This window comes from Marmota monax, unplaced genomic scaffold (assembly GCF_021218885.2).
Source record: "Marmota monax isolate L192 unplaced genomic scaffold, Marmota_monax_Labrador192_F-V1.1 WCK01_AAM20220418_F8-fsc00051, whole genome shotgun sequence".
Classification (NCBI taxonomy): Eukaryota; Metazoa; Chordata; class Mammalia; order Rodentia; family Sciuridae; genus Marmota; species Marmota monax.
In genome coordinates, this window is record NW_026695202.1 from 15,408,588 (window position 1) to 15,432,055 (window position 23,468).

The 23,468-nt window shown below is 63.9% G+C and overlaps 1 protein-coding gene across 6 annotated transcripts in view; it reads left to right on the forward strand.

Annotated features, from left to right (window-relative positions):
* Positions 1-23,468, forward strand: part of Prr5 (proline rich 5) — a 52,677-nt gene that overhangs the window by 23,209 nt on the left and 6,000 nt on the right. For 5 of the 6 annotated variants that reach the window (XM_046429209.2, XM_046429212.2, XM_046429211.2 and 2 more), the window contains 4 exons: positions 5,184-5,303; positions 14,620-14,700; positions 20,368-20,416; positions 21,533-21,590. In XM_046429209.2, the coding sequence (XP_046285165.1) occupies positions 5,184-5,303; positions 14,620-14,700; positions 20,368-20,416; positions 21,533-21,590 (308 nt within the window). The remainder of the gene's footprint in view (positions 1-5,183; positions 5,304-14,619; positions 14,701-20,367; positions 20,417-21,532; positions 21,591-23,468) is intronic. The other variant, XM_058574187.1, reaches the window with a different exon arrangement.

The window sequence follows — 23,468 nt, forward strand, 5'->3', positions numbered from 1 at the left end:
CTGCCCAGGGGTTGAGGAGGCTGTGGACAAGGTAGCCAATGGCAGAGAGAGGATGGGGCTGTGTGCTCAGCTAAGGCTACAGACACCCCGTCTTTCTTGTTCCCCCTCTACCCCAACACCTAGAACAGGGCCTGCACGCAGTACGTGCTCAGTAAAAGTGGTACCAGGCTGGGGTGCAGCTTAGGGGTGGAGCACTTGCTAGCATGCAGGTGCTAGTGAGATGCCATTGTCACCAAAAGCAGTTGGCAGCTCTGCCACTTTCTGCTGCCAGCCCACAGCTCAAGCAAGCGGCTCACCTCCAGTGTGTGTGAGAAAGCTGGTGCTGGCTTGGGGCCACCCCCCACCCTAGGCTTGGCACAGAGCCCATGAGACCCCCATTTGTCACTTCTGCTGGGCCTGATGGATGCCCATCTGCCCTACACACTGGCCTAGAGACACAGGCTGAGAGTAGGTGCCCAGAGCAGGACACACGGGGACACCAGCCTAGGGTCACTGATGCTGGGGTCCCTGTGGTGCTGTGGGCTCACCCAGCATCAGCAGCCTGGCTCAGGGTCCCTTCCCAGTGTTCAGCCATAGCAGCAGCAGTCCCCAAGCCTGGGAGCCCCCTCGATGTTTGGGAATTGCCCTCACAGGGCAGTGCTGTCACCGTCCCCATTCATCCCAGGGAGCTGGCACAGGCCCAGGGGCAGAGCCAGGCCCTCTTCATGGCTCCCTGTGCCCTGCCTCCATCCCCAAGGGCAGAGACTGCAGCAGCAGGTGCAGGAGGGACTTGGGAAACAGGTTTGGGGAAGCACCAGTCTTTGCCACCAGGGGGCAGAAGTGCCTCTTGGGAGCAGGCAGCACCTAGGAGGAGGGCAGGGTGCCCATTGAGGTGGGTGACAATGACAGAGCTGGGGCTGCCTCTTCCCACTCAGTACAGGGCCCAGCTCAGCTCGGCCACTTACTGACTGTGACCCCCAGCTTCTGTCAGTACCTGGGGCCTGTCACCTGGAGCAGCAGCCCTGGGAGCATTCGGGAGGCCTGGTCTGAGTGCCACCCTGCCCTGTTCAGGACTCCCTCCTGAACTGGCCCCTCAGGATCGGCATCTGCCCCCTCTGATCACATGGAGAAGGGGCTGGTGACATGGAGATTGTGAACTTGTCCAGGGGTCTGCATTTGAGAACTGTCACTGACTGCCTGTGGTCCCTTCCTGTCCCCGGATGCCAGACTATCCATCTGTAAAGTGAAGGGCTGGGCCAGGCTCAGGGTCACAGACCCCCAGGTACTGCCAGAGTCTTCAGGTGCCCCTCAGCAGTCACTGGCACTCTGGGTGCCACCCCAAGACTGAGTTCAGTCCCAGCAGGGCCGGGAAGGGTCATTCTGGACCAGCCATGGGGACTTTCTGATGCCAAGTCCTGCAGCAGGGAGACTGTCCCAGGTCCCAGGCCTGTGCCGACGGTTAAGGCCACCCTGAGCCAGTTCCTCACCTAGTTTCATCAGGGTCCAGGGCCTCTGTCTGAGGCCCTAGAGGTCACCTGACTTGGTGACAGGGCTGTGTGGTTTCCTACTCCACCACCCACCTGTGGCTTGCTCTCCTGTCAGGACATGTCCTGGGCTCTTTGGGTTCCCCTTGGCCACTGGGGTCCTACACCCTACTGGGCAGGCGGGGGTGGGATAAAGTTTGGGTCCAGGGGGAGGAGAGGATGTGGCTCTGGATCAGAGTGGCTCTGGTGGCTTTGAGTGTATGTGAATGTGTCCCCTGCCTCCCATGCCCTTCAGAGAGGCATTTTCCTTCCCTGAAGTCTCAGAAACTCTTAGATGGGTCCTGCCCAGGTCCTGCAATACCATTGCTCAACCCCGCAACCCCTCTCTCAGGCTTAAAGGGCCCCACAAGGGCATGGAGGACCCAGTGGGCAGGGGAAGCATGGCCTAAGCCTTCACAGGGATGGCCCAAGAGGTGTCCTCTGATGGTCTCAGGGAGCCATTGCAGGCAATGCAACCGTGGGCAGCCACTCTGCAGGCCCCACGGGGCACAATCGGGCCTGAACTGGAGTCCAGTTCCACAGTGGCCCCCTGCCCTGGGGTTAGTGATGGCCTCCACCACAGAGTTCCAGGCCCAGGGAGCTAAGCCTGTGGCCATGCCAAATGCAGGGTGGCACGTCACCTCTGTAACTACTCTGCATCCTGACACCCGGCTGTGTGTGGAGTTACAGCAACCCTCTGCCACCAGCCAGAGAATGTAGTACTGGGGATGAAACCCAGGGCCTTCCCTGTGCTGGACAAGTGGGCAAATGAGCCACATCCCAGCCCCTGTACAATGTTGTTTTGAGATAGGATCTCACTCAGCCGCCTGGGCTGGCCTTGAACTTTGAACCCTCCTGCCTCAGCTTCCTTTGTGGCTGGGATGACAGGCGTGTGACACTCCCTTCATGAGAGATGCCTTCAGGATTGCTCAGCCTTTCCCACCTTCTGGATTACCTACTGCTTGATCCTCCTGCACCGAAGCCCCTCCCTCCAGAGCCCCAGAGCTCTCTCTTCCTGCTCCTCCCTCCCCCTCCCTTCTCTCCTCCTCCTGCTCCTTGCTCCTCCCCTCCCCCTCCTCCCTCCCCTTTTCTCCCTCCCCTCTTCTCCCCTTTCCCTCCTCCTTCTCCCTGGGATTCTCATCCAGAGCATTCCCATCTCCCCCAGCCCAGCTCCTCCCATCCCAAAGTGCTGAGCACACAAAGCAGCCCTCCCCTGAGCGCTCTCCCCTGCCCCAGCACATCCAAAGGTTTGGCGGCTCTGCTACATTAGCACCAATGGCAGAGATGTGACAGTCTCATATCTGGGTGTGGGGGCTTCTGTTGAGCCTTTTCACAGTACTGTCTAATTTAACCTGTTCCTCCTGTGAGATAAGTGTGTATCCAGCCACTCAACCAAGTATCTGTTGAGCGTTGACTGCGGGTGGGCATGGACCAGGGATGCAGGGATGAACCAGTCATAGTACCTGCCCTCCTGGCTCATGGCCAAGGTCAGAAAAAGTCATCGAATGACAGGAGGGCCAACCTGAGCCGCACTGAGGACGAAGTCAGTCAGAGAGGACGCTCTGGGGCCTGGGGAGCAGGCAGGTCCTGAAGGTCCCTAAAGGGTTGAAGGCTGGCTTCTTATGCAGCACCGTGACACAGGCAGCACCGGAGGTACTGAGGGCTGCTCGGGCCACCACTGAGAGAGCAGCCTGTGGGGCAGAGAGTGGTCAGGAGGGGTTTGTGGTCCAGGCTAGAGATGCCAGGAGCTGGGGAAGGGAGGAGGGCTCAGCGGACAGGGCAAGAGGGCTTTGCCTAGTGCCATCAGGTTCAGGGAAGAGTCACAACTGTGTCCACCCCCTCCACATGGAAACAGGCTCAAGAGAAGCAGCTTGTCTAAGTCTGCACAGCAGGTCCTGGGCACTTGCGAGGCCAGCGTGGTGGATATGGCCCTGTTAGGAACCCAGGGAAGCTGCTGGTCTTCAGGTGGCTAAATTCTCAGTTGTGCTCTTTCCAAATACGGATCAGTAATTACTGTGGCACTTTTATACACCGTTGTAAACACAGTGCGGTGGGAGCCTCCTTCCGCTGAGACACCTGGCCAGGGATGGAGAGCACCCATATGGCGACCTGAACACCTGAGGGTGTGGCTAGAAGGTGACCAGGCAGGCTCCCCCCTCTTCTCCAGCAGAGGTTCCCCAGGGACAGCTTCTGAGCATGCACACACCTGCCGAGGAGGAGCCCACCTCCCGTGCCTTGCCCTTCCAGCCCTGGATAGCTGGTCACCGTCTCACTTTCATTCCAGCACAGAGACCAGAAGTGCCTCCTCTGTTGACCTCAGTCCCGTCCTCCCTGGTCCTGGCCCAGGCGTGCTGGGTGCCCAAGCCCAGGGTCCTCGACTGTGGGCAGGGGGATCCTGGCAGCTCAAGTTGCTCACAAGGGCCTCCGTCTCAGGGTGACAGGCCCTGTGGGAGGTTTGTGGGAACCAGGAGTGGTCCCTCATGGCTCTGCCTCCCTAGGACAGGGGGATGTAGGTGCCCAGGAATGCTGGCTGGGTTGAAATGAGCAGCAACTGCTTCCAAGGTTGCCTTCCATTCTGGGTCAGGCTCCTCCAGCAAGGGGTGGTGCCTGTCAGCTCCTATGAGAACCCCGGGAGCTGGGGCAGGGAAGGCCCCGCCAGGCGGTGACCTGCCTGGCCTCGTGGTGACTGCTCAGCATTGGGCATGTTCCACTGTGAGCCTCAGTCTCCTGCTGGGGAACGAGGTTGTGAGATGGAGCTTCCAAGAGTGCTCTGAGCAGCACACCGGCTTCCCTGGCAGGAATCACTGCCCCAGGCACAGATTAGGACGCCCCACTTGTTTCCACCATCCTGGGGGGACAGGTCCCCACAGCGTGGCAGGCCCCTGCTATGGGATGACGATCCCCCTTCCTTCAAACCCCAGTCCAGCAACTCCTCCGGGCAGCCAGCCAGAAGCTGCGGGTCTGTGTCCTACCGGCCACGTTGGGGGCTCCTGGTTGGGGGCTCCTGGTTGGGGGCTCCTGGCCGGAGGCTCCTCTGGGGCTGAAAGCCTCGATCCAAAATTGTGGGAGAACTGCAGAGGAACCTGTGTCAAGAAAAGGGGTCTCGGGGTCTCTGGGCACAGCCTCCTCGAGCACGCGAGAGGAGGAAGGCGTGAAGGCTGGAGGCTTGATTGTGAGGTCGCAGGCCGCAGTCGCTGTGGGTTGGTGGGGTTGTGCGTCCTGCGTGCGCTGGCTTCCTGTGGGCACGTGTGGCCCTCAGAAGAGGGGAGGGGGCTGAGTGTGACCCCCGCGACCACACACCGAAGGACTCACCGGCCGCCAGGGGCGGGGCGTCGAGCCCGCGCCCAGCTGGTCCACGCCCCTGTCCGCCCCTCTCGGAGGCCCCGCCCCTCGGCCCGGGCTCCGCCCCCGGCCTGCGTTTGCGCGGGGCCAGTGCCGGAGGCTCCCCTGACCGTGCGCGCTGCAGCCGCTGGGAGCAATGATTAACCCGGCGGGGCGGCCGGCAGGCGGCCCGGGGCGGAGGCGCGGGGCCGGGGCGGGACCCCGCCGGGCCGTTCGGCTTCCTGCTCCCGCCCAAGTTTCCTTGTAGAGGGCGCAGCGCCGGGCCCGCGGCGTGGCGTGGCGCAGGGCGCGCGTGGCCGCTGAGCGGGCCACCGGGGTCACCATGAGGACTCTCCGCAGGTTGAAGTTCATGAGTTCGCCCAGCCTCAGTGACCTGGGCAAGAGAGAGACGGCGGCCGCCGCCGCGGACGAGCGGGGCACACAGCAGCGCCGGGCCTGCGCCAACGCCACCTGGAACAGGTAAGGCCGCGCCCTCCCGGGTCCCGGCGCCTGGGAGGGGGCCTCGGAGCCTGGCCGCGGGCGAGGGCCGCCGCGAGCGAGGAGCGCGCCCGGGCACCGCGCTCCGCCGTTCGCGGAGAGCTTGCTCCGCCCGCCGGAGTTGCGCGGGCCGGAGGGAAGTTTAGTGCAACGTGTTCCCGGAGCGGAGACCGAGGCCCGCGAGGTCCGGGGGTTGGTCGGAGCGCCCGGGCCGGCGCGGAATCCGCGCGCCGCCCCCTGCCCGGGGCGCTTCCACGTCTGCGCCCGGTGGGCGTGACGGCAGGAAGTGTTCTCCGTGTGTGCAGGGGAGCCCGGGAGCCTCGGGGCTCCGGGTGGGGAGCCGCCGCACTTCCTGTGTCTGCGTGTAAAGTCCGGCGAGGGTGGGCGGTGACTCCCCAGTGGACCCTGCGCTCCCAGCTGTCAGCAGGGGTGCGGCAGCTGCCTGGCAGTCCTGGCCAGACCCTCCCCCCCCCCCCACCAGGCCCGACCCCAGCCCAGCGCGGGCCTGGGAAGCCCCTCCCGCCACTGTATGTGCGGGGCGTGCTGGGTTTGCGAAGCCCATCTGTTGGCGTCCAACTTTCAGGAATAGGAATTTCCACCAAAAGGAGACCAAGGGCTGAGGGGGCGAGGCAGGCCGTTGGGGTTCTGTGGATGCCGGCTCCACCTCTGCACCTGGCAGTGCTCCGGATGCCATTTGCCATGCTCCTCCACCCAAACTGTGGGTTCAGCCACCGGAGCCTGGCTGCCACTTGGACACAGGTCTAGTCTGTTAATACCACCCTTCGTGGGCACCTTGGTGGGCACGGAACTGCCAGCTGGGACCCTGTCTGAGCACTAGGCAGGACCTGGTCACTTGTGTGCCTGTCTGCTAAGTCGCAAGCTGCTTGAGGCCTGGGCCATGGCTGCCCTGCTTCCTCTCTGGTGGGAATGCACAGCCCTCCCGGTGCACAGTTTGAGCAGAGGAGGAGGAGGAGTCCTGCTGGGGAGACGCACCGGCCCTGTGACTCCTGGGGCCTCAAGGTTCCTGTCCTCCTCTGCAGTACTGAGGGTGGAGAGTTCTTGTTCTTGCCTGGGTTTAGGGGAAGGAGCCAGACAGACTTTTAATTCGCAACCCTGCTGTGTGGACTTGAGCAAGTCATCTAACATCTCTGCTCCTCTGATTTCTTTATCTATAAGATGGGTGAATAATGGTGGCCTCTGCCAGAGCTATTGTCAGAACTGAACATGGAAATGCACTGATGCCCCCAGCATGGTGCTTGGCTGTGGAAGGTTCTCCTGACTGGGAACCCAAGCCCAGCCCCAGTGGTGCACGCCTGTAGTCCCTGAGGCAGGAGGGTCACAGGTTCAAGCCTGGGTGACTTAGCAAGATCTTGTCTCAAAAAATACAAGGACTGGGAATGTAGCTCAGTGCTAGAGTGCCTCCAGGTCCAGTCCCCAGTGCCAAAAAAGATAATAAAAGAACTTATCCCCAGACCCCCTCGAGGCAGCATCCAGGGTTCTCCTTGGGAGTCGGTCACTTCCTGAACCTTCCACAACAGACAGCAGCTTTGTGAGCCCCCTCCCACCCAGGCTGAGTCTCCTCCTGGGGTTTCCAAGTGGGAGCCCTGGCTGGGTCCCTGCTCAGGAGACTTAGGAACCCCCTCCCTAACCCTGTGTGACCCTGGGGGCTCTGAGTCTCAGGTGAGTTCTGGGACCCCAGGGAGGTCACCTGAGTAGTCCTGCCACTGGTGTGTCACTGGGTGGCCCTGTCCTGTGGCTCCTGCCGGCCCATGTCTCCCAGCCTGGGGCCCCGTCAGCTCCCACCTGTCCTGCGTGTGCAGCAGGCCCTACTGCGACCTGTGCTTCTGCTGTGTGCCAGGCCCCGTGAGCAGCCTGCTTCTCCCTGCCCCTCGCCTGGCTCTCAGCCTGCACCACTCGGGACATGCAGGGCCCAAGCCCTGCTCCCCTCTATGGGCAGGTGTGCGCTGGGCTCAGGGTCAGAGTGCCTTCCCCATCTAAAGTGGACACAGTGAGGTCCAGGGGTCCCCTCCTGGTCCCTGAGCGTCATCTGCTGCCCTGTCTCCTGGCAGGCTCCCTTGTGCAGGGTCAGGACAGCTTGGACTCCTCATTTCCAAAGATGCACCCCCTCTTGTCTTGTGACTGCCATCATTTTCCTGGGGCTGCTGGAATAAATGACCACAAGCCTGTGGCTTTAAACAACCAAAGGAACTCTGTCGTAGTTGCAGAGGCAGAAGTCCACCGAGGTGTGCTGGCTGTGCCCCCTGGCCGCTCCAGGGCGATGTCCTTTGCCTCTGCAGGCTCCAGGCTCCTGCGCAGCCCTCCAGCCTCTCCTCAGGGCCTCCTCCTCCAGACCGCAGACCCGGGCTGGCTTCCTCTCAGGCTCCTCACCCACCACATCTGCCAGGACCCTGCCAGGACTCACCTCCCGGTCACGGCTGAGGTCCTGGGTCCTGTGGGGGGGGTGCATGGCCCACCCGCTGCAGCCACCACAGGCGCCACCCCTGAGCTCCCGCACCTCCCTCTCCTCTGGCACGAAGATGGAGCCCATGCCCTCACCCTCGCCAGTCCTTCCCTCACCCCTCGTTCCCTGCTGGCCTCTGCTGGCCTGGCCCAGGCTTACCAGAGAGCCGCCTGCGGGAGCCTGAGGAGCAGTCAGGACATAAGCAGGGAGAGGCCGGCTCTGGAAGGTGATGGCGCCGGGGGCCTGATCCCGCATTGCGGCCCGTGCCCCTGGGGCCTGCGAGTGGGCACTGAGGGGGTCCAGGCCAGCTGCTGAGCTAGAACCCACCGAAGCCGCCTCCTGCGGCTGCTGCGCTGCTTCAATGGGCAGATATGGCCCCTTCCCGGCCTGTGCCAGGCCTGGGCTGAGCCGCGCACCCTTGGGGCACTTCTGGGGTGTGGGTGCCAGGTGAGGACAGGAGTCTGCAAGGGTTCTGAAGGTGTCCCTGCTGCTCCCACCTGGCGTCCCTCATCTCCCTGAAGGGCCCTGACCCTGCGTCACCCTGGCAGCCCCACTCCCTGCTCACTGCACGTGCCTGTTGCTCACTTGGGGCCCCTAGTCCTGTGAAGGTCATGCCCTTGAACTGAAGGGCCACCTGTGTTTTCAGATCCTTCCTAGTGGAGCAGGAGGTGCTGGGGGTGACCACTGGGTATATCCTGAGGGGAAGGGCGTGCAGGCCTCTGGAGCTGGGGCCTGAGGTTGGCCTGGTGAGGTGCCAGGGCAGCCCTGTGACCCTCTGGCCAGGCCTGCAGGCACACCCACAGGTGTGCCCTCTGCTTACCCAGGCCTGAGTCTCCTGGCAGGGACGCACTCCCAGCCCCTGCTTCTCCCCTGCCTCCAGGGGCACCAGAGACACTCCCGGAAGATGCCTGAGATCCACAGAGGTCCCAAGGTTCTAGGGGGACACACCAGGTATTCAGGCCTTCTCAGGCAGGGCCTAGACAGTGTCCCCACCTCTGTCTGGGAACCCCCTGTGGGGCTGACCACACAGAAGACCTCCCCAAGCCCACCTGCAGGCACACCCACCATGGAGCGCCTCCTCGCCAGCCCGGACCTGCCCAGAGGCTGGGGCCTTGGAGCGCAGGTGTCCACCCTGCTCTAAGCGGAGGCCTGGGCAGGGATGTGCCCCGGGCAGGCCCAGGGTAGAGCAGGCAGGGCTTTGCTTCTCACGACCCCACCAGGGCACCTCCTAGGGTGGCCAGCTGTTCACAGCTCCTATATAGGGAAGCAAGCCCAGTGGGAAAGGGACTGGGACAGGTTCCCAGTCTGACAGAGCCATCCTCCAGGGACACGCAGGTTCCCAGCTGGGGCCAGGTGAGGTGGGTGTTGGCGGGAAGAGCCGTATTCCATAGCTAGCAGCTGGCTCTGGGGTGGGGGGCACAGGCAGGCGTCTCCAGGACCTTGTCTTGTCCCCTGGTCCTGGACAGGCACTGACTGGCCCCATCCTCCAGCATCACAAATACCCCATTTCACATCCAGCAGCCATACCCCAGCCTGTGCTGGGGACATGGGCATGGGTGACATCCCCTGTCCCCACAGCGCTCAAGGTGGAGCTCGATGTCCCCATTCTGCAGATGAACAGACAAGGCTCACAGAGGTGCAGGGGCCGCCTGTGTCCACACAGTGGTCAGGCTGGGGCTGGTGTCCAGCCAGGTCCGACCCACGCCTCCCCCAGCAGCCCTGGAGGGAGGCCGTGTCCTTCTTTTCTTTCTCTGGCTGTAGAGGTTGAGCTGCGTGCTCAGCTGCTGAGGCTCCGACCTCAGCCTCCCTGGCCTCTGGGATGAGGGCGTGCGCCAGCCCAGGAGGGTCCTACGAGGCAGGCACGTGGGCCAAGGCTTCCAGGCTGGCTGAGGCTGGCAGAGTCAGGCTGGACCTGGGGCTGGAGGCTGGCAGAGCTGCCCTGGGCCCCCTGAAGGTGTCCACGCCTGGTTCTCAGCACTGTGGACGTGGGGTTGCTCGGGGCAGAAGGGACTTCGCAGCTGTCACTCAGTCAAGGGTCTTGAGATGGGAGGTGGCCCTGGACTAGCAGGGGAGGCGCTGCGTAACCAAAGGGTCAGAGTCAGAGAAGGGGTGACAGAAGCAGAGAGGCCTTGAGGACGAGGAAACAGCCAGGAGCCAAGGAACAGGGGGCTCTGGAAGTAGAAAAGGCAAGGAGGGTCCTCTTGAAGCCCCAGCCTGAGGTTCCCACCCCACCTGAGGCTGAGCCAGCCAGGCTGAGGCGAGTCGGCCGCCTCTGAACCACGAGGACAGATCTGGAGCATTTTAGAAAATTTGTGGCACTCAGCCCACCTACTGTCTATTGGCACCAAGGATCAAGCCCAAGGGTGCTTACTACTGAGCCACACCCCCAAGGGTGCTCCACTACTGAGCCACATTCCCAGGGTGCTCACCTCTGAGCCACACCCCCGGGTGCTCACCACTGAGCCACACCCCCAGGGTGCTTACCACTGAGCCACACCCCCAAGGATGCTCACCTCTGAGCCATACCCCCAAGGATGCTCACCACTGAGCCACATTCCCAGGGTGCTTACCACTGAGCCACACCCCCAGGTGCTCACCACTGAGCCACACCCCCAGGGTGCTCACCTCTGAGCCACACCCCCAGGTGCTCACCACTGAGCCACACCCCCAAGGATGCTCACCACTGAGCCACACCCCCGGGTGCTTGCCACTAGCCACACCCCCAGGTGCTCACCACTGAGCCACACCCCCAGCCCTTTTTATTTTTTATTTTGAGACGAGGTCCCACCAAGTTGCTGAGGGTCTTGCTCTTGCCTCAGCCTCCCAAGTCCCTGGGATCACAGGTATGTGTCATTGTGCCCGGCACTTGTGGCCCTTTGTTACAGCACCCATGGGACACCCACATACCCAGCTTCTCTCCCTCCCCAGCCACAGCCAGTCAGAACCCAGCCTCCGAGGGTGGGGGACTGGGGAGGGACCAGAGGCAGAGGTGGCCCAGGGTGGGCAGACAGTCACGGGGAGCACATGGGCACACCTCTGCCCTAGTCTGTCCGTGGCAGGTGGGCCGGAGCCCTCAGGTGCCTGCCACCTGGACCCGTGAGCCTCCTGGGAAGGGTCCTGGACCCTCGCAGGCTGGGCCCACTCCTGCCCTCTCATGTGCCGCGTGTTCCTGGCTGGCGGGGCGGGGTGCTGCTGGGTGGTAGGGTACTCACCGAGCACGTGGACGGCCCTGTGCTCTGCCCCCAGCACCAGAAAACCCTGGTGACTTGTGGGTCCTAGGAGGAGCCAGGCCAGACTGCTGCTGGGGGGAGGGGCCCGCCAGCTGGGGGCCAGGTTGGTCTCTGGGGGGTACAGTGAGGAGGGGCCCCTACCAGACACTCCGTCTTCTCTCCAAGCCCTCTGGGGCCTGGGGAGATGGGACCCTGCCTCCTGGGGGACAGCCAGGATCCCCAGCATGGGCCCCCTGGGACCCCACCTCCCTCTTCAGCAGGAGCCTCGCCCGCGCCCACGGGCCCTCCATCCAGCCGTAGGGGGTGACACTCAATCCTGGTTTCTCACCTGTGCCCACCGCATGCAGTCAAGACGTGGGGGCCCCAGCCCTGGGACTGGGCCACCCTCCTCGCATATGGGAAGCTGCCCTGGGGGGGGACATGGGGCCAGGAGGGACCTTCTCCCTGCTGGGTGAGGGGCTCCCCCTCTGGCCCACCAGGAGTCCCTGGGGTCCTTGGGTTTCCACCAGAACATCTGCAGATGCCTGGGCTGGCCCTGCCCAGCTCTGGTCTAGGAGGCCCTGGCTGGACAGCTGGGGTTTCACTTCTATTTTGGGGGGATGACGAGTCACATGAGGACCTCCGGCACTCCCCACCCTTCCTCTCCCTCCGAGTGGCACAGAAGGTTGTTTTGTTTACCCAACTGGGACTGTGGGGAGAATGTGGAGCTGGAGGGGGGGGGGTCTAACCTGCACACCCCAAGGGTCCAGGTGAGGCCTGGGGAGGCACAGCCTGCGGGGTGGGGACCGTCCCATCTCAGTTCTGGCTTTGCTGGGTATCAATGGTGGCACTGGGACAAGCCCGTTGGCCTGTTTTCTTCTATGACCTGGAGCCTAGCGGTCCCCGCCGCCCACTGGTGGTTAGTAGGAGGAGGCAGAAGACCGCCCATCCATGGCCCAGGCAGGTGTGGACACGCTCTCCTCCCTGTGGCATACGCCTAGGACCACGCCCCGTGGGCAGGCACTGCACACCCCGCCCACCATGTAGAGGGGATGCCAGGCACAGGACTTAGGTGGCCTGGCCAGGCACACAGCCGAGATTCAGACCCAGGCCTGACCTGGCCGTGCAGGGGGCTGCAGGAGGTGCGGGGTCCGCTGTGGGGTCGGGGTGAGGGGACAGGGACAGCAGAGCCTCGGGGGCATGGCCCGCAGCCCTGGAGGCCTGTGGCAGGGGTTCAAGGGCTTTGGACACTCACCCCTCCTGGGTCCCCCTCAGGTGGGGGTGCTGAGAGCCAGGCAGCCACCTTCTTCCCCAGGAAGGCCACTGCCCGGCTAGCTGCCCACACAGGGCCAGAGAGGAGGGCCCTGGCCCTGAGGGCAGGGAGGTGACCCTCCAGGGACAGGGAGCAGCAGGGGCGGGCCCTTAGGCAGGAGGGAGGACCTTGTCCAGTTACCTCTGGGCTGGGGACCAGAGCAGGCCGGGTTCCTCCAGAGGTGTCTTAGGGAGGAGGAGGGACAGGCCATCGGGGTGGGTCCCTGAAGACAGTGGGGCAGCACAGGCCACCTGCGCCCAGCTGGCCCCGGGTCCTCCCACACTGGTGTCTTCAGGCCCCTTCTCCCCTGGCCTGGCCTTGGCCTGGCTTGAGTCCCAGCAAGGGGACCGCCATGCACAGCAGAGGGGCCGTGCCCCAGGCCCCAAGGACAACCTCGGGCCGGAGCCCTCCCTGAGCTGCCATTCAGGGCCCAGGGACGGCCAGCAATGCTGCCACCTGCCACAGCCCTGAGCTCCTCCCCTCCCTCGGCAGGCGGAGAGCTTCCTGCCCTGGGGATTCCAGGGTGGCAGCTGCCCTCTGGGACCCGCCAGACCTTCCCTGGGATTCAGTCCATGTCTGCACACGGGACCTGGCCCCGCCCTGGGGGGCCTCACACCCTTGCTGCAGCCCGCGGGCCCTGGTGATCCCTCCCACACACAGGGCAGGTGCTGGGGGGCAGACACACAAAGGGGGCGTCAGCCTAGGTGGTCGGCAACAAGGCCAGGGGCACGTGTCCAGCTGGTCTTGGCCAGCAGTTGCCGAGAGGCCAGCGGTAACTCCTAGCAGGGCGGGCCTTGGCCTCTGGCCTGGCACCAGTTGTGGAGCCCCTTGGCATGCCGGGACGTGAGGTCTGGGGACGGAAACCCTACCCAGACCTGGCTCCATCCAGGGACCCTGGCTAGGTGGAGCGTGTGACACGGGTCACCAGGTTGCTAGGTCTGCGTCGTCTGGCGTGGGACTCAGCCTCTCTGGCCTCGGTTTCCTCATCTGCAGAGTGGGCAGCCAGTCCCAGGAAAGGGTTAATGAAAGGACACCAGGAGCGCGCCACCCCCTTCCTGCTGTGGGTGGCAGGTGTGGCCAGCTGTCCCTCCAGGCCGAGGAGTGTCAGTGTGGCAGCTGCTCTGGTACTGAGCTTCAGTGACAGCCAGCCCCCGCTAGAAAGCCCTAGAAAGATGTGGGCCCCCAGCCCTGGACTGCTCCCCACTGGGGACTCTGGTGGCAGGACTAGCGGGGTGCTGGTGGGACACTGGCCTGTGAGTGGTGTTGGGCAGGGCAGGAGAGCTTCCTGGAGGAAGTCTCTAGTGGACAACTAGACCCAGAGACATGGCCCAGCCTGGGGGCCCTGTGCTTTGTGGGGCATGAGCCCGGGGGGCCTGGGCCTGGGGCGCAGGAATGTCACACGGGGCCTTGGCCAGGGAGCAGCTGGCCAAGACAGGGTGGCCGGAGGAGGATGCAGGCAGGCTTCCCGAGGGACTGGACTCGGCAGGGGAGTCGAGCACGACTCGGCTGAGCACGTTCCCGGCTCCTCTGAGCCAGAGAGGCACGGTCAGGAGCAGGGCCTCCTTCCTGAGGGTCAGGTCTGGAGGGAAGGCGGAATCCCGGGGAACCTGGCGCACACCGGCTGGTGCGGGCAGGCGAGGCGGCCGGCTCTATGTAGAGCCCTTGGCCAGGTGCAGCGAGCATGGGCGCCAGAGGCTGGGGCCCACGGGCTCCACTGAGGGTCTGCATCCGACCAGTGGGCAGAGCCCAAGCCACCACCTCAGCAAGAGCCGAGTGGTCACCAGAGTCCCCTCCGACTTCAGAGGGGGCACCCATGGACCCTGCTTTAACAAGCTGGGGCTGAAGCCCTCAGGGCTCTGCTGACCGCACTGGCTGGGGCCACCTGGAAGCTGGCCCTGGTGGGCTGGGGAGCCAGGGTCACGAGGGGTAGGGGGTGGGTGGAGGTGGAGACGGACCCAAGGCAACAGACCCTGAGCAGGCTGGTCAGTGGGATGTGGACAGTGGGGGCAGGAGAGGCCAGCAGCGTGTTCCCCACCCATTTCCAGCCCAGCGGGGAGGCTGGGGAGGAGGTGGAGCTGGCCGAGGCTTGGCCGTGGCGGGTGCAGGGTGCCCAAGCGGCCTGCAGAGGTGACCAGGAGGCCCCTGACACAGGCCTTCGCTCCACGGAGGCCAGGGCTGAAATCTGGGTGTGCACAGGGCCCTGAGGGACCAGCCAGCCCTGCCCGTCCCTGCCCTCTCCCTGCTCTCGAGCTGCTGAGCAGGAAAGGGGGGGACAGGGGCCTCTGGGTGATGACCCTCCTCTCTCCCCGGCCACAGCATCCACAACGGGGTGATCGCCGTCTTCCAGCGCAGGGGGCTGCCCGACCAGGAGCTCTTCAGCCTCAACGAAGGTGTCCGGTGAGTGTCCACCACCTCCTGGGGCCTGGTGGGTGGGGACAGCGAGCTCCTGCTGCACTGCGCATTGGTGAGACGGCGAGGCCTGAGTGGGCAGCGGCCACGGCCAGGACCTGGACCCCCGTGACCTCAGCCAGCCTCTGGGCCGGGGGCCCGCGCCTCCACCCCTCCCGGGACATCCTTCCGGGGAAGCGGGTGGAACGTGGACAGTGGCATGAGATGACGCCCTTCCCTGCCAGTGTGGAGCGTCACATCACGGAGGGCCTTTATTCTGTCAGAGCGGAAGGACCCACCTGCCTAATGACCAGGGGAAAGGCAATACAGCCCAGCACTCCTCTCATTTCCTGTGACGAGCAGGGAACGAGGGTGGGAGCACCCTCAGGGCACCACTGTGAAGCAGGCAGCTACAGGTGGAAGCCTTTGGCAGAGGAAGCCAGAGCTCAGAGGGGTCGAGCTACTTGCCCAGGGTCACACAGCCCTGACCCATGCTACCCTGTCCCCATGTGAAAAGCATATATGGAAAAAGAGTCAGGGAAGCTTCCCCTAGTCACCCGAGGTGAGAGGGAAGGGTAAGGACCGGTGAGCAGGTACCTGTGACAAGGGTCGGCTGAGCCCAGGGAGGGAAGATGGCATCACGTGGAGAACAGAAACTCCGGTCTCCCTGGCCCTTGTGGGGTTCTGCTCCCCGCTTTTCTTACCTGCATCTGCTCGGGGAACGGGTGTGTAACAGGCCTCGAGAGCCTCCTGGTGCTGAAGCAACGGGCAGGGGGACCTCGGAATGCCAAGCAGAGTGCTGGCAGAGCCCCGCCCCGGCCACCTCCCCACGGCCCCGGGCCATGGCGGTCACCTGGCCACTGCCTGCCCCGACACAGGAGAGGCCTGACGGGGATGTTGAGCTGCTGTGGGCACTGCAGTCTGGGGAACGTTGGTCTTAGCCAGGTGGAGATGGAGTGTCAGGAGCCCTTCAGTAACGGTGACAGGCCTTTCGCGGGAGTTTCGCCGGGCACCACCCTGCACCCAGAGTGCCCGTCTGTCCTCTCGCCCACTTGGCACTGCAGCCCTGGGCCTTACTGTCTCATTTGGAAGATGGGGAGACTGAGGCATGGGGCCATTGAGTGGCTTGCTCACAGTCGCAGAGCTAGTGAGCTGGGACTTGGGGCCTGGGGTCCTTCAGAACTGCCCGCCTGGACCAGCTCCCCCTGACCACGTGCCCACCTTGGATCAAGTGGGTCTGGTTAGGGGCGGAATCCAAGTGGATGATTAGCTTTGGTCCTGTGTGTCTGGCTGGGGCTGTGGAGGGGAGCTGCTCCCTGAGGGGCATCCCTCGCGGGGCCCAGCTTGGGCAGGGCAGGGCCGGGCAGGCACCTTGCTCACCCCTGCTGCCCCCATGTGTGTGCACGCGGGTGTGCCGGTGCCGCTTCTGAAAGTCGACGTTCCAGGTGCACCTCAGGTGGCCCCGTCATCCTGCCCATGTGGCGAGTGCCCACACACCTGGGCTGGGAGACCACCCAGCGGGAGGCCGGTGGTGGACGTGGGAACCCAGCAGTTCCCACGGGACCCCGCAGCTCCAGTCCTGGACACAGACTGGGAGAGACGAGGCCACAGGTCCCACCAGATCCTGTGCACAGACGTGGGCAGCAGCATCATGACAGCCAGGGGCAGGGACAGCTGTGTCCAGCTCCCGGTGAATGGACATGAAGCCTGACACGCTCTAGCTGGCATGAGCCTTCAAAGCGCTGGGCCGAGGGAGGCTGCCCCGCCCGTGCAGCCCAGGAGCCCCGCGGGGCGGGGCTCTTCTGGTGATGGATGTGCTCTGGGAGGACGTGGTGGCATGCGCGTGGACGCTAGAGCGACTTTAAAGGGTGCACTTGACAGTTGGTGAGTCAGCCCACTCTGCCAAGTCCAGGGATGCCTGCGGTGTGCAGTGGAGTGGTGGCCTTGGGTGGTCCCCTGACGCTGACCACACCGAGCCCTTCTTGGGTGCTGTTGTGGGAGAGCCTGGTCACACCCTCCCGCTGTGACTTGGAGTCTCTGCACGTGGCCTAGACCCTGCTGCACGGCTCTCTCCGCCTGCCTGTCCTTCCACTGTCCTATGGGGTCTTTTGAAGCCAAAGGACCTTTTGGTCTTGAGGAAGTCCTGTTGCCTGGCCGTGTCTCCCCGTCCCCGCCTTGGCCACCTTCCTTAGAGGTGCAGAGGTGGACAGCTGGAGGAGGTCTGAGGACAGCTCTTGCTGGCTGTAGTCATGCCCCGTGGGCGCCCGGCCTGTCCTACCACAGTGGGTCACGCCCACTGGCCCCCTTCCCGGTGCTCGATGGCCCTCCTGCTCAGTGCTGCACGTCGTCCTCGAGCCTATCTTGTCCCTGCAGAATGCCCCCGGGCCTCTGTCCCAGGCAGCCCCCCTCTGCGTCCTGGAGGCTGCTGCTGTCTGCCGTGGGCTGCGAGCAGTGTGTGGCAGGCACTCGGCCGCCTTGTTCTCCGAGAGGCCCTCCTTCCTCCTGGCTCCAGCCGGGCACCAGCCCAAGGTGCTGTGGCCTGGCGCTGCCCTCTGTGAGCTCCTGGCTCTGCCCAGAGGGCAGCCCCTCCTCTGGGGCCTGAGGTTCGCTGCAGCCCGCCCCGTGCCCATCTCCCACAGGCGGGCTTCCACAGGGTGGTGCCCCTTTCCTGCCACCCAGCGTGGCCCTCAGGTGTGGTGACCTTGAGACAGACGGCCTGGACGTGGGGATGGGGTCACAGCTTGGTCCTTAGAGAGCCAGCTGGTTCTCTTGAGGGTCAGGGAGAGGGAGGAGGATTGCTGGGCAAGAGCTGGCCGGGAAGGGTCATCGGGCACTGTTGCTGCCATGTGGACTTGGGCCCCTCAGTTCTACCACCACTGATTTCACAGTTGTGCAGGGGGACGCTGGCCTTGAGCCTGCTAAGAGAAGCTTGGCCAGGGTGAGGCCGGGCCCAGGGCCGCCACCTGCTGACCCATGGCTTCCTGTCCCTGAGTCGGGGTGCCCTTCCACCTGTCGGGCTGTGAGCCGAGGCCCGTGACTGGCCCAGCTCAGCTGTGGGAACAGCACTGTCCCCCCGACAACCCATGCTGGTGCTGTCTGAACCTCAAGCCTGTGACAACCCAGTGGCCAGGATGTGGAAGCCACTTCATCTCAGTGGCTGGTGTGCTGGTTCCGGCCTGGGCACGGAGCTCTCTGGGCTCCGCTGAGGTCTCAGGTGGAGGGAGTCTCCTGGTGGAGGGAGCCGGGCTCCAGCTCACAGCTGCCCGGGATGGGGAGCTGCCCCAGGGCCTTTCAGGGCCCGAGGACCACCTTCTTTACAGGGAAGGATAAGTTCATGGCCGCCTGCCCCACCCAACCCCAAGTGCCACAGCTGATCAGAGGCAGGGACAGTTGGCTTTGTCACCCGCCTAAGGGCCCGGGCCACAGCAGGAAGAGTGGCCTCCTGCAGAAGCAAGCCTCTGGGGCTTTTTCTTCCAGGTGTTGCTTTTGAAAAACCCAGCGGTTCCTCTTTCTGCTGAGCAGGGCAGACCCTAGAGGTGTCCGTGTGTAGACACTGCAGAGTGGCCTTGGTAAGCCATGTCGAGGCCGACGACTCTTCTGTGGTCTTAAATACTTTCGTCAGATATTAGGAGCTCGTACTGTTCGCTCTAGACGTATCGAGCAACAGGAAAAATCCCAGCAACTAGGAAGGCCGAGGCAGGAGGATCCCAAGTTCAAGGACAGCCTCAGCAATTTAGGCCTGGCCTTAAAAAATAAAAAGGGCTGGAGATACAGCTCGGTGGCAGAGCACCCCTGGGTTCAATCCCCAGCCCCCAAAGTAAAAGTGGATCTTTGTTTAGGACAAGGTAATATAGCATTAGGAACGCTGAGCATTTTATTTCTTGGTTATAAAAACAGGACCACGGGACTTACCAAGCTGGGTGTGGTGACTTGCCTCTGGAGGCTGAGACAGGAGGATTGAGGTTTGAGGCCGTCTGGGCAACTCAGCAAGACCCTGTCTCAAAGTTTTTAAAATAATTTAAATGAAAAATGTTCTCAGTGTAGTTTGAGCGGCCGTCCCCACCCAGCACCGTCCCCTCCACTGACAGACCATCCCTACTGCCGGAGACTCAGCGCCCGGGTTTTGACCTGACCGCGGTGCGAAAGCCACAGGCGACCCTGCCCTTCACGGTGAACGTGGGGTCAGCACATGCGCAGCGCGAGCTGCTCCTCGCTTGGTTTGAAGCGGGCTTTGTGCAGGTTTTGCTCGGCTGTGGCTGAGGGGAGTTCCCAGCACGCCTGGGTGGGCCAGGATGCGGGTGGTGGGTGAGGTGTGCTTCCACCGCGCCCTCAACTGGCAGTGAGTCTGGGGAACTTCACCCCCCCCAACCCCCCATGAGGCGGGAACCTCGTGCCTGCTGCACCTTCTTGGCTGACCCCTCTTTCTCTTGCCCGTTTTGTAAACACCACCTGGGTTCACCACAGGCAGCCGAGTGGACAGCCCAGCTGCACCCTTCACTGTCTGGGCTCGAGCTGGATGCTGGAGGCTCGGGGACCAATCAGTGACTCTGAAAGAAGTGACATTGCTGGTTACTGATCATGAGGTGCATCCGTCATCTGCATGTGAGCGGTGCCTGGGAACTGGCGGAGCCGCTGTGCTTTATGTAGTTGCTCAGCTAATGCCAAGGGAACGGAAACTTGGACTGAGCTGTTGGGACTGGCGGCAGCTAAGCCCTGGTTAGTGGAACTCACATGTCAGCACCGTGCAGAATGGGGCCAGGGATTCAGAACCGGCTTATTTTGTTTATTTGTTTATTTTTGGTGCTGGAGATGGAGCCCGGGCTGCTCTTCCACTGAGCCCCCGCCCTGTTTACTTTGAGACAGGGTTCTGTTAATCGCCCGTGGCTGCCTGGAACTTGCGGTCCTCTTGCCTCGGCCTCCTGCGTCGCTGGGATTCCTGGCGGGTGCCACTGTGCCCAGCTCAGGATTGGTCTAAAAGTTTCTCTAAAGCAGCTTTTTAAATTGCAGTTTCTGATCAGTTTGGCTCAGAACATAAAAGACTGTTGGTGAGGATGAGCTGGTGCCCGTGTTCTCAGCCTGTGGTGGGCGCAGTGATGTCATTCAGGCCCTTGGAGGCGCTCGATGGGAGAGGTTGTCAGCATCAAGTGAAAGACAAGTGTCAGATCCTAATGCTGCCGTGTGCAGTGTGGCCTTGGACCAGACTCTTGACCTCTCTGAGCTTCTGCCTCTCCTGCAAAAAGGGGACCCTGGTCAGCACCTGCCGTGGGTCCCTGAAGACTGAGCGAGCTGCTCTGGAGTAAAGGAGAGGACACTCGGGAGATGCAGGCTGTCAGCTCCGGGGCCTGGGCACTGCGGAGGGCCCTGAGCCGGGTGGTGGGGGCCCAGCCCTGCTGCATGTCTGCTTGAGGCAGCGAGGGAGATGGGTCCTCGCTGTCCTGGGGACCCTACAGCGCCCCTCTGTGAGGCTGCTCAGGCGGCGTGCTTGACGCACAGGGGTCCCGGGAGCCTGGAACACGCAGCAGGCCCAGGCCTGCCGAGCTGGCGGCCCACGCGCCCACCCCCACGCTGTGAGCTACAGGTTGGTCTCCTGCTGCCCGGATGGCCTCGGCCCCCGGCCCCCCTCTCTGGTCCCCCGTGTGGTCTCCTGCTCACCCTCGTCTGCCCTCCCGCCCACAGGCAGCTGCTGAAGACGGAGCTCGGGCCCTTCTTCACGGAGTACCTGCAGGTGGGTGGCACTTGCTGGCCAGGGAGGACGGGGTCACCTGCTGTTGCTGGGTGTGGCTCCAGCTGCACCGCAGCCTGCGAGGGGAGTGCGAGGACTTGCCTCGCGTGGCTTGGTGTCCCCATCTAGCCAGTGTGGGGTGTTGTGGTGCTTAAGAAAGACGCAGGTGAGTCTTAGTGACGTCCCTGACACCAAGAGGACTTGGTGCTGGTGATTGTCCACCCCCACCCAGCGACCAGTGCAGGACCCCAGATGTGGTATTTGGGCCACCTGTGCAGCCACAGGCCTGAGCCCTCAGGAGCCAGAGGCTCGAGAGGTGGCTGTACTGACCCGAGATCACGCAGCCAGGAGGGCCAAGGGCATGGGACGGTGCTCTGAGCTCAGCCAGGTGGTGTGGGTGCCCAGGGCCCCTCCAGGCCCCCACACAGGCCCGGCAAGGCACCAGCCCAGGACGGGGACAGGCAGTGGTCCAGCTCACGGGGTCTTAGGGCTTTTTAAAGTTATCACGTGGCAGCCTCACGGGGTTTGTCCCAGGGCTATCCCTCGCTGTTCACGGAGACAAGCACAGATCCGGGGTGCTGGCGTGTCGGCAGAGTCCTGCTGACGTCACCACGAGGTAGAGCCATCTCCCGGCCTCAGGAGCAGTGGCCCAGCCCAGCCCCTGGTTTTGAAGTCCTCGCTGTCCCCATGAGCCGTGCTCCATCTCCTTCTGGGGACACTGCTCCTCGTAGGGACGCAAGCAGCATCACGGGTGGGCTGGGCCGTCCCCGCCTCGGCTCTGGGAAGGTGCATAGAGACCTCGCTCTTGGCCGAGCCACCTGCCTTGTGCCTGGGTCCCCCGTGTGTGGCCAGGAGCCAGGCGTCAGGAAGGGGTGCGCAGGGGCCTGCCCAGCCCAGCCCAGCCCAGGAGGCTCCAGGTCAGCCCGCGTGTTGGAGGGCGTCCCTGCCGCCACCTCCTGCCTTGTGACAGCCTGAGGTGCAGGCTCTGCATAGTGGGTGGTGGGCCCTGGGCAGTCGCTGCCCCTGAGGCCCAGCTGCTTGTTGGTGGCCTGTGAGGTCTCGTGGGCCTGGTCACCCCAGGGCACACCGCGACAGTGACGACCCTCTGCTTGCTTCCAGAACCAGCTGCTGACTCAGGGCATGGTGATCCTCCGGGACAAGATCCGCTTCTACGAGGGTGAGTGGTGGCCCCACAGCAGGGACCTACCTGCCTGCGGCTTGCCTGCTGGGACCATGGGACAGTGGCCTGGCCCGAGTGCACGCCAGGGTCATGGCCTGCTGGGCTCTGCCTGGTCCCCAGGGCTCTGGGCCGGAGGAGTCGTGCTCTGGTCAGAGGGCTTGGGGGACAGAGTGGCCTCAGGCAGCGGACCTCAGGGAGAGCGTCCCTCCCTCACACACGCAGCTAGGAGGACCTGGCCGCCAGGGAAGGCCCTGCCTCTCCTCACTGCCCTTGGGGACTTGCTGCCGGGTAGAGCCTGTCCTGGGTCCTGGGAGGAACTGCGCGGGGACTTGGCGGCTGGAGGGGAGCTGGCTCAGACAGAAGCTGAAGGAACAGGGACAGGGCCAGGAGCTGTGGACTGAGCGTCGCGAGGGCAGTCAGATGAGCTTTCTCAAAGCTCATTCCACCTTATGAAGACTTCAGGTCCTTGTTCCCAAATGGGGACAGTGCAGTGGTGATAGGCTATCTGTGGCCACACTGCAGAGAGGAGTGGTGGCAGTCCCAGTGGCCTCTCTTTCTGGCCTGGCAGGAGGCTGTGGCCTTGACCTCTGGCATCCAAGGGCCTCAGGCAGTAGCCCAGGTGCCAGCGCCCTTCGGCAGGTGTGGCATGGGGCAGGGCAGCGGCGGGAAGAGCCCCCTGCAGAGTCCTGCTCGCCCGGGTGCTGGCTCAGGCTCCGGGGACTTGTGGAGCACCTGCGACACCAGTCTCCGCTCTGCCAGGCGCGCCCCGCACACCTGCCAGCCCAGCAGACTCGCAGCTCAGCCCTGGCCCCGGGGGGTCGGGCGGCTTCCTGAGCAGGCAGCATCTGTGGGCTGAGCTGGGAGCATGGGGCAAGCCCAGCCGGGACAGCCAGGGCGCCTCAGAGAAGGGAGGCTCCGTGTGGCCTGGCGGAGCTCGGTCACCACCTCCTGTGTCCTCCAGGCCTCCCAGCGGGCACTTGGTGGCTGACGGAATTGACAGGGCAGCCTAGGAGGCCGTGTCCAACCTCCCTGGGCACCGGGGACAGCAGCGAGTTCTGGGCTGGGAGTCACCACCTGGCTGTCAGCTCCCAGGTCCCACAGGCACACCACGTCCTGCCCAGTCTGGGTGCCCCCTCTAGCGCTGTAGGGTGGACCAGCTCCCCAGGGCTCCTCCTGGGTGCTCCCTGCATGTCAGCCCTGGAGGTCTCTGGGGACCTGGAGGTGGAGGGATGCAGGGCCTGCCCTGCAGAAACTCACAGCTGGGGACAGAGACGTGGAAAGTTGGTGAGGGTCCAGTGTGGTTGACGTAAGGGGGAGGTGGCCTGGGGAAGGAAGGTCGCTGTCCTTTGGCAGGGCTGCACGGAGCAGTCGGCCTCTAAGGGCCTCATGTGTGGCGAGTTTAGGAGGACATCTGCCCTGCCGCCCTGTCCTGCTCCCGCCCGGGTTTCCCCAGAGGAGTGGCCGCCGGCCAGGCCCCAGCCAGGCCCCAGCCAGGCTGTGCAGGAGGAGGCCAGCAGGGACGGGGCAGCCCTTCTCTAGCCTCCAGCAGGCCCTGGACGCCAGCCAAGCAGGGCCTTCCTGGACAAGGAAAGAGAGGAGAGGTGGAGGCCGAGGGCTGCTTCCCGGGACGGGAGGTGGCCGAGGCCCAGGCTCTCCAGCAGGAGCCCTGGGAGGCCTTGTGCCCACCGGGCGCCACCAGCAGCCCCGCATTCTTGGCCGTGCTCCTGGGCTCTGGCCACACCCCGCCAGGCGTCCCTGCGTCCTGCTGCTCTCCCGTGTGGCCTTGGTCACTGCCCTCTGGCCTTCATCATCCCTGTGGTCTCCAGGGTGTGGCTGGGGGCCCTGAGCTGGACCGGCCAGGTTCACTCCTGTCCC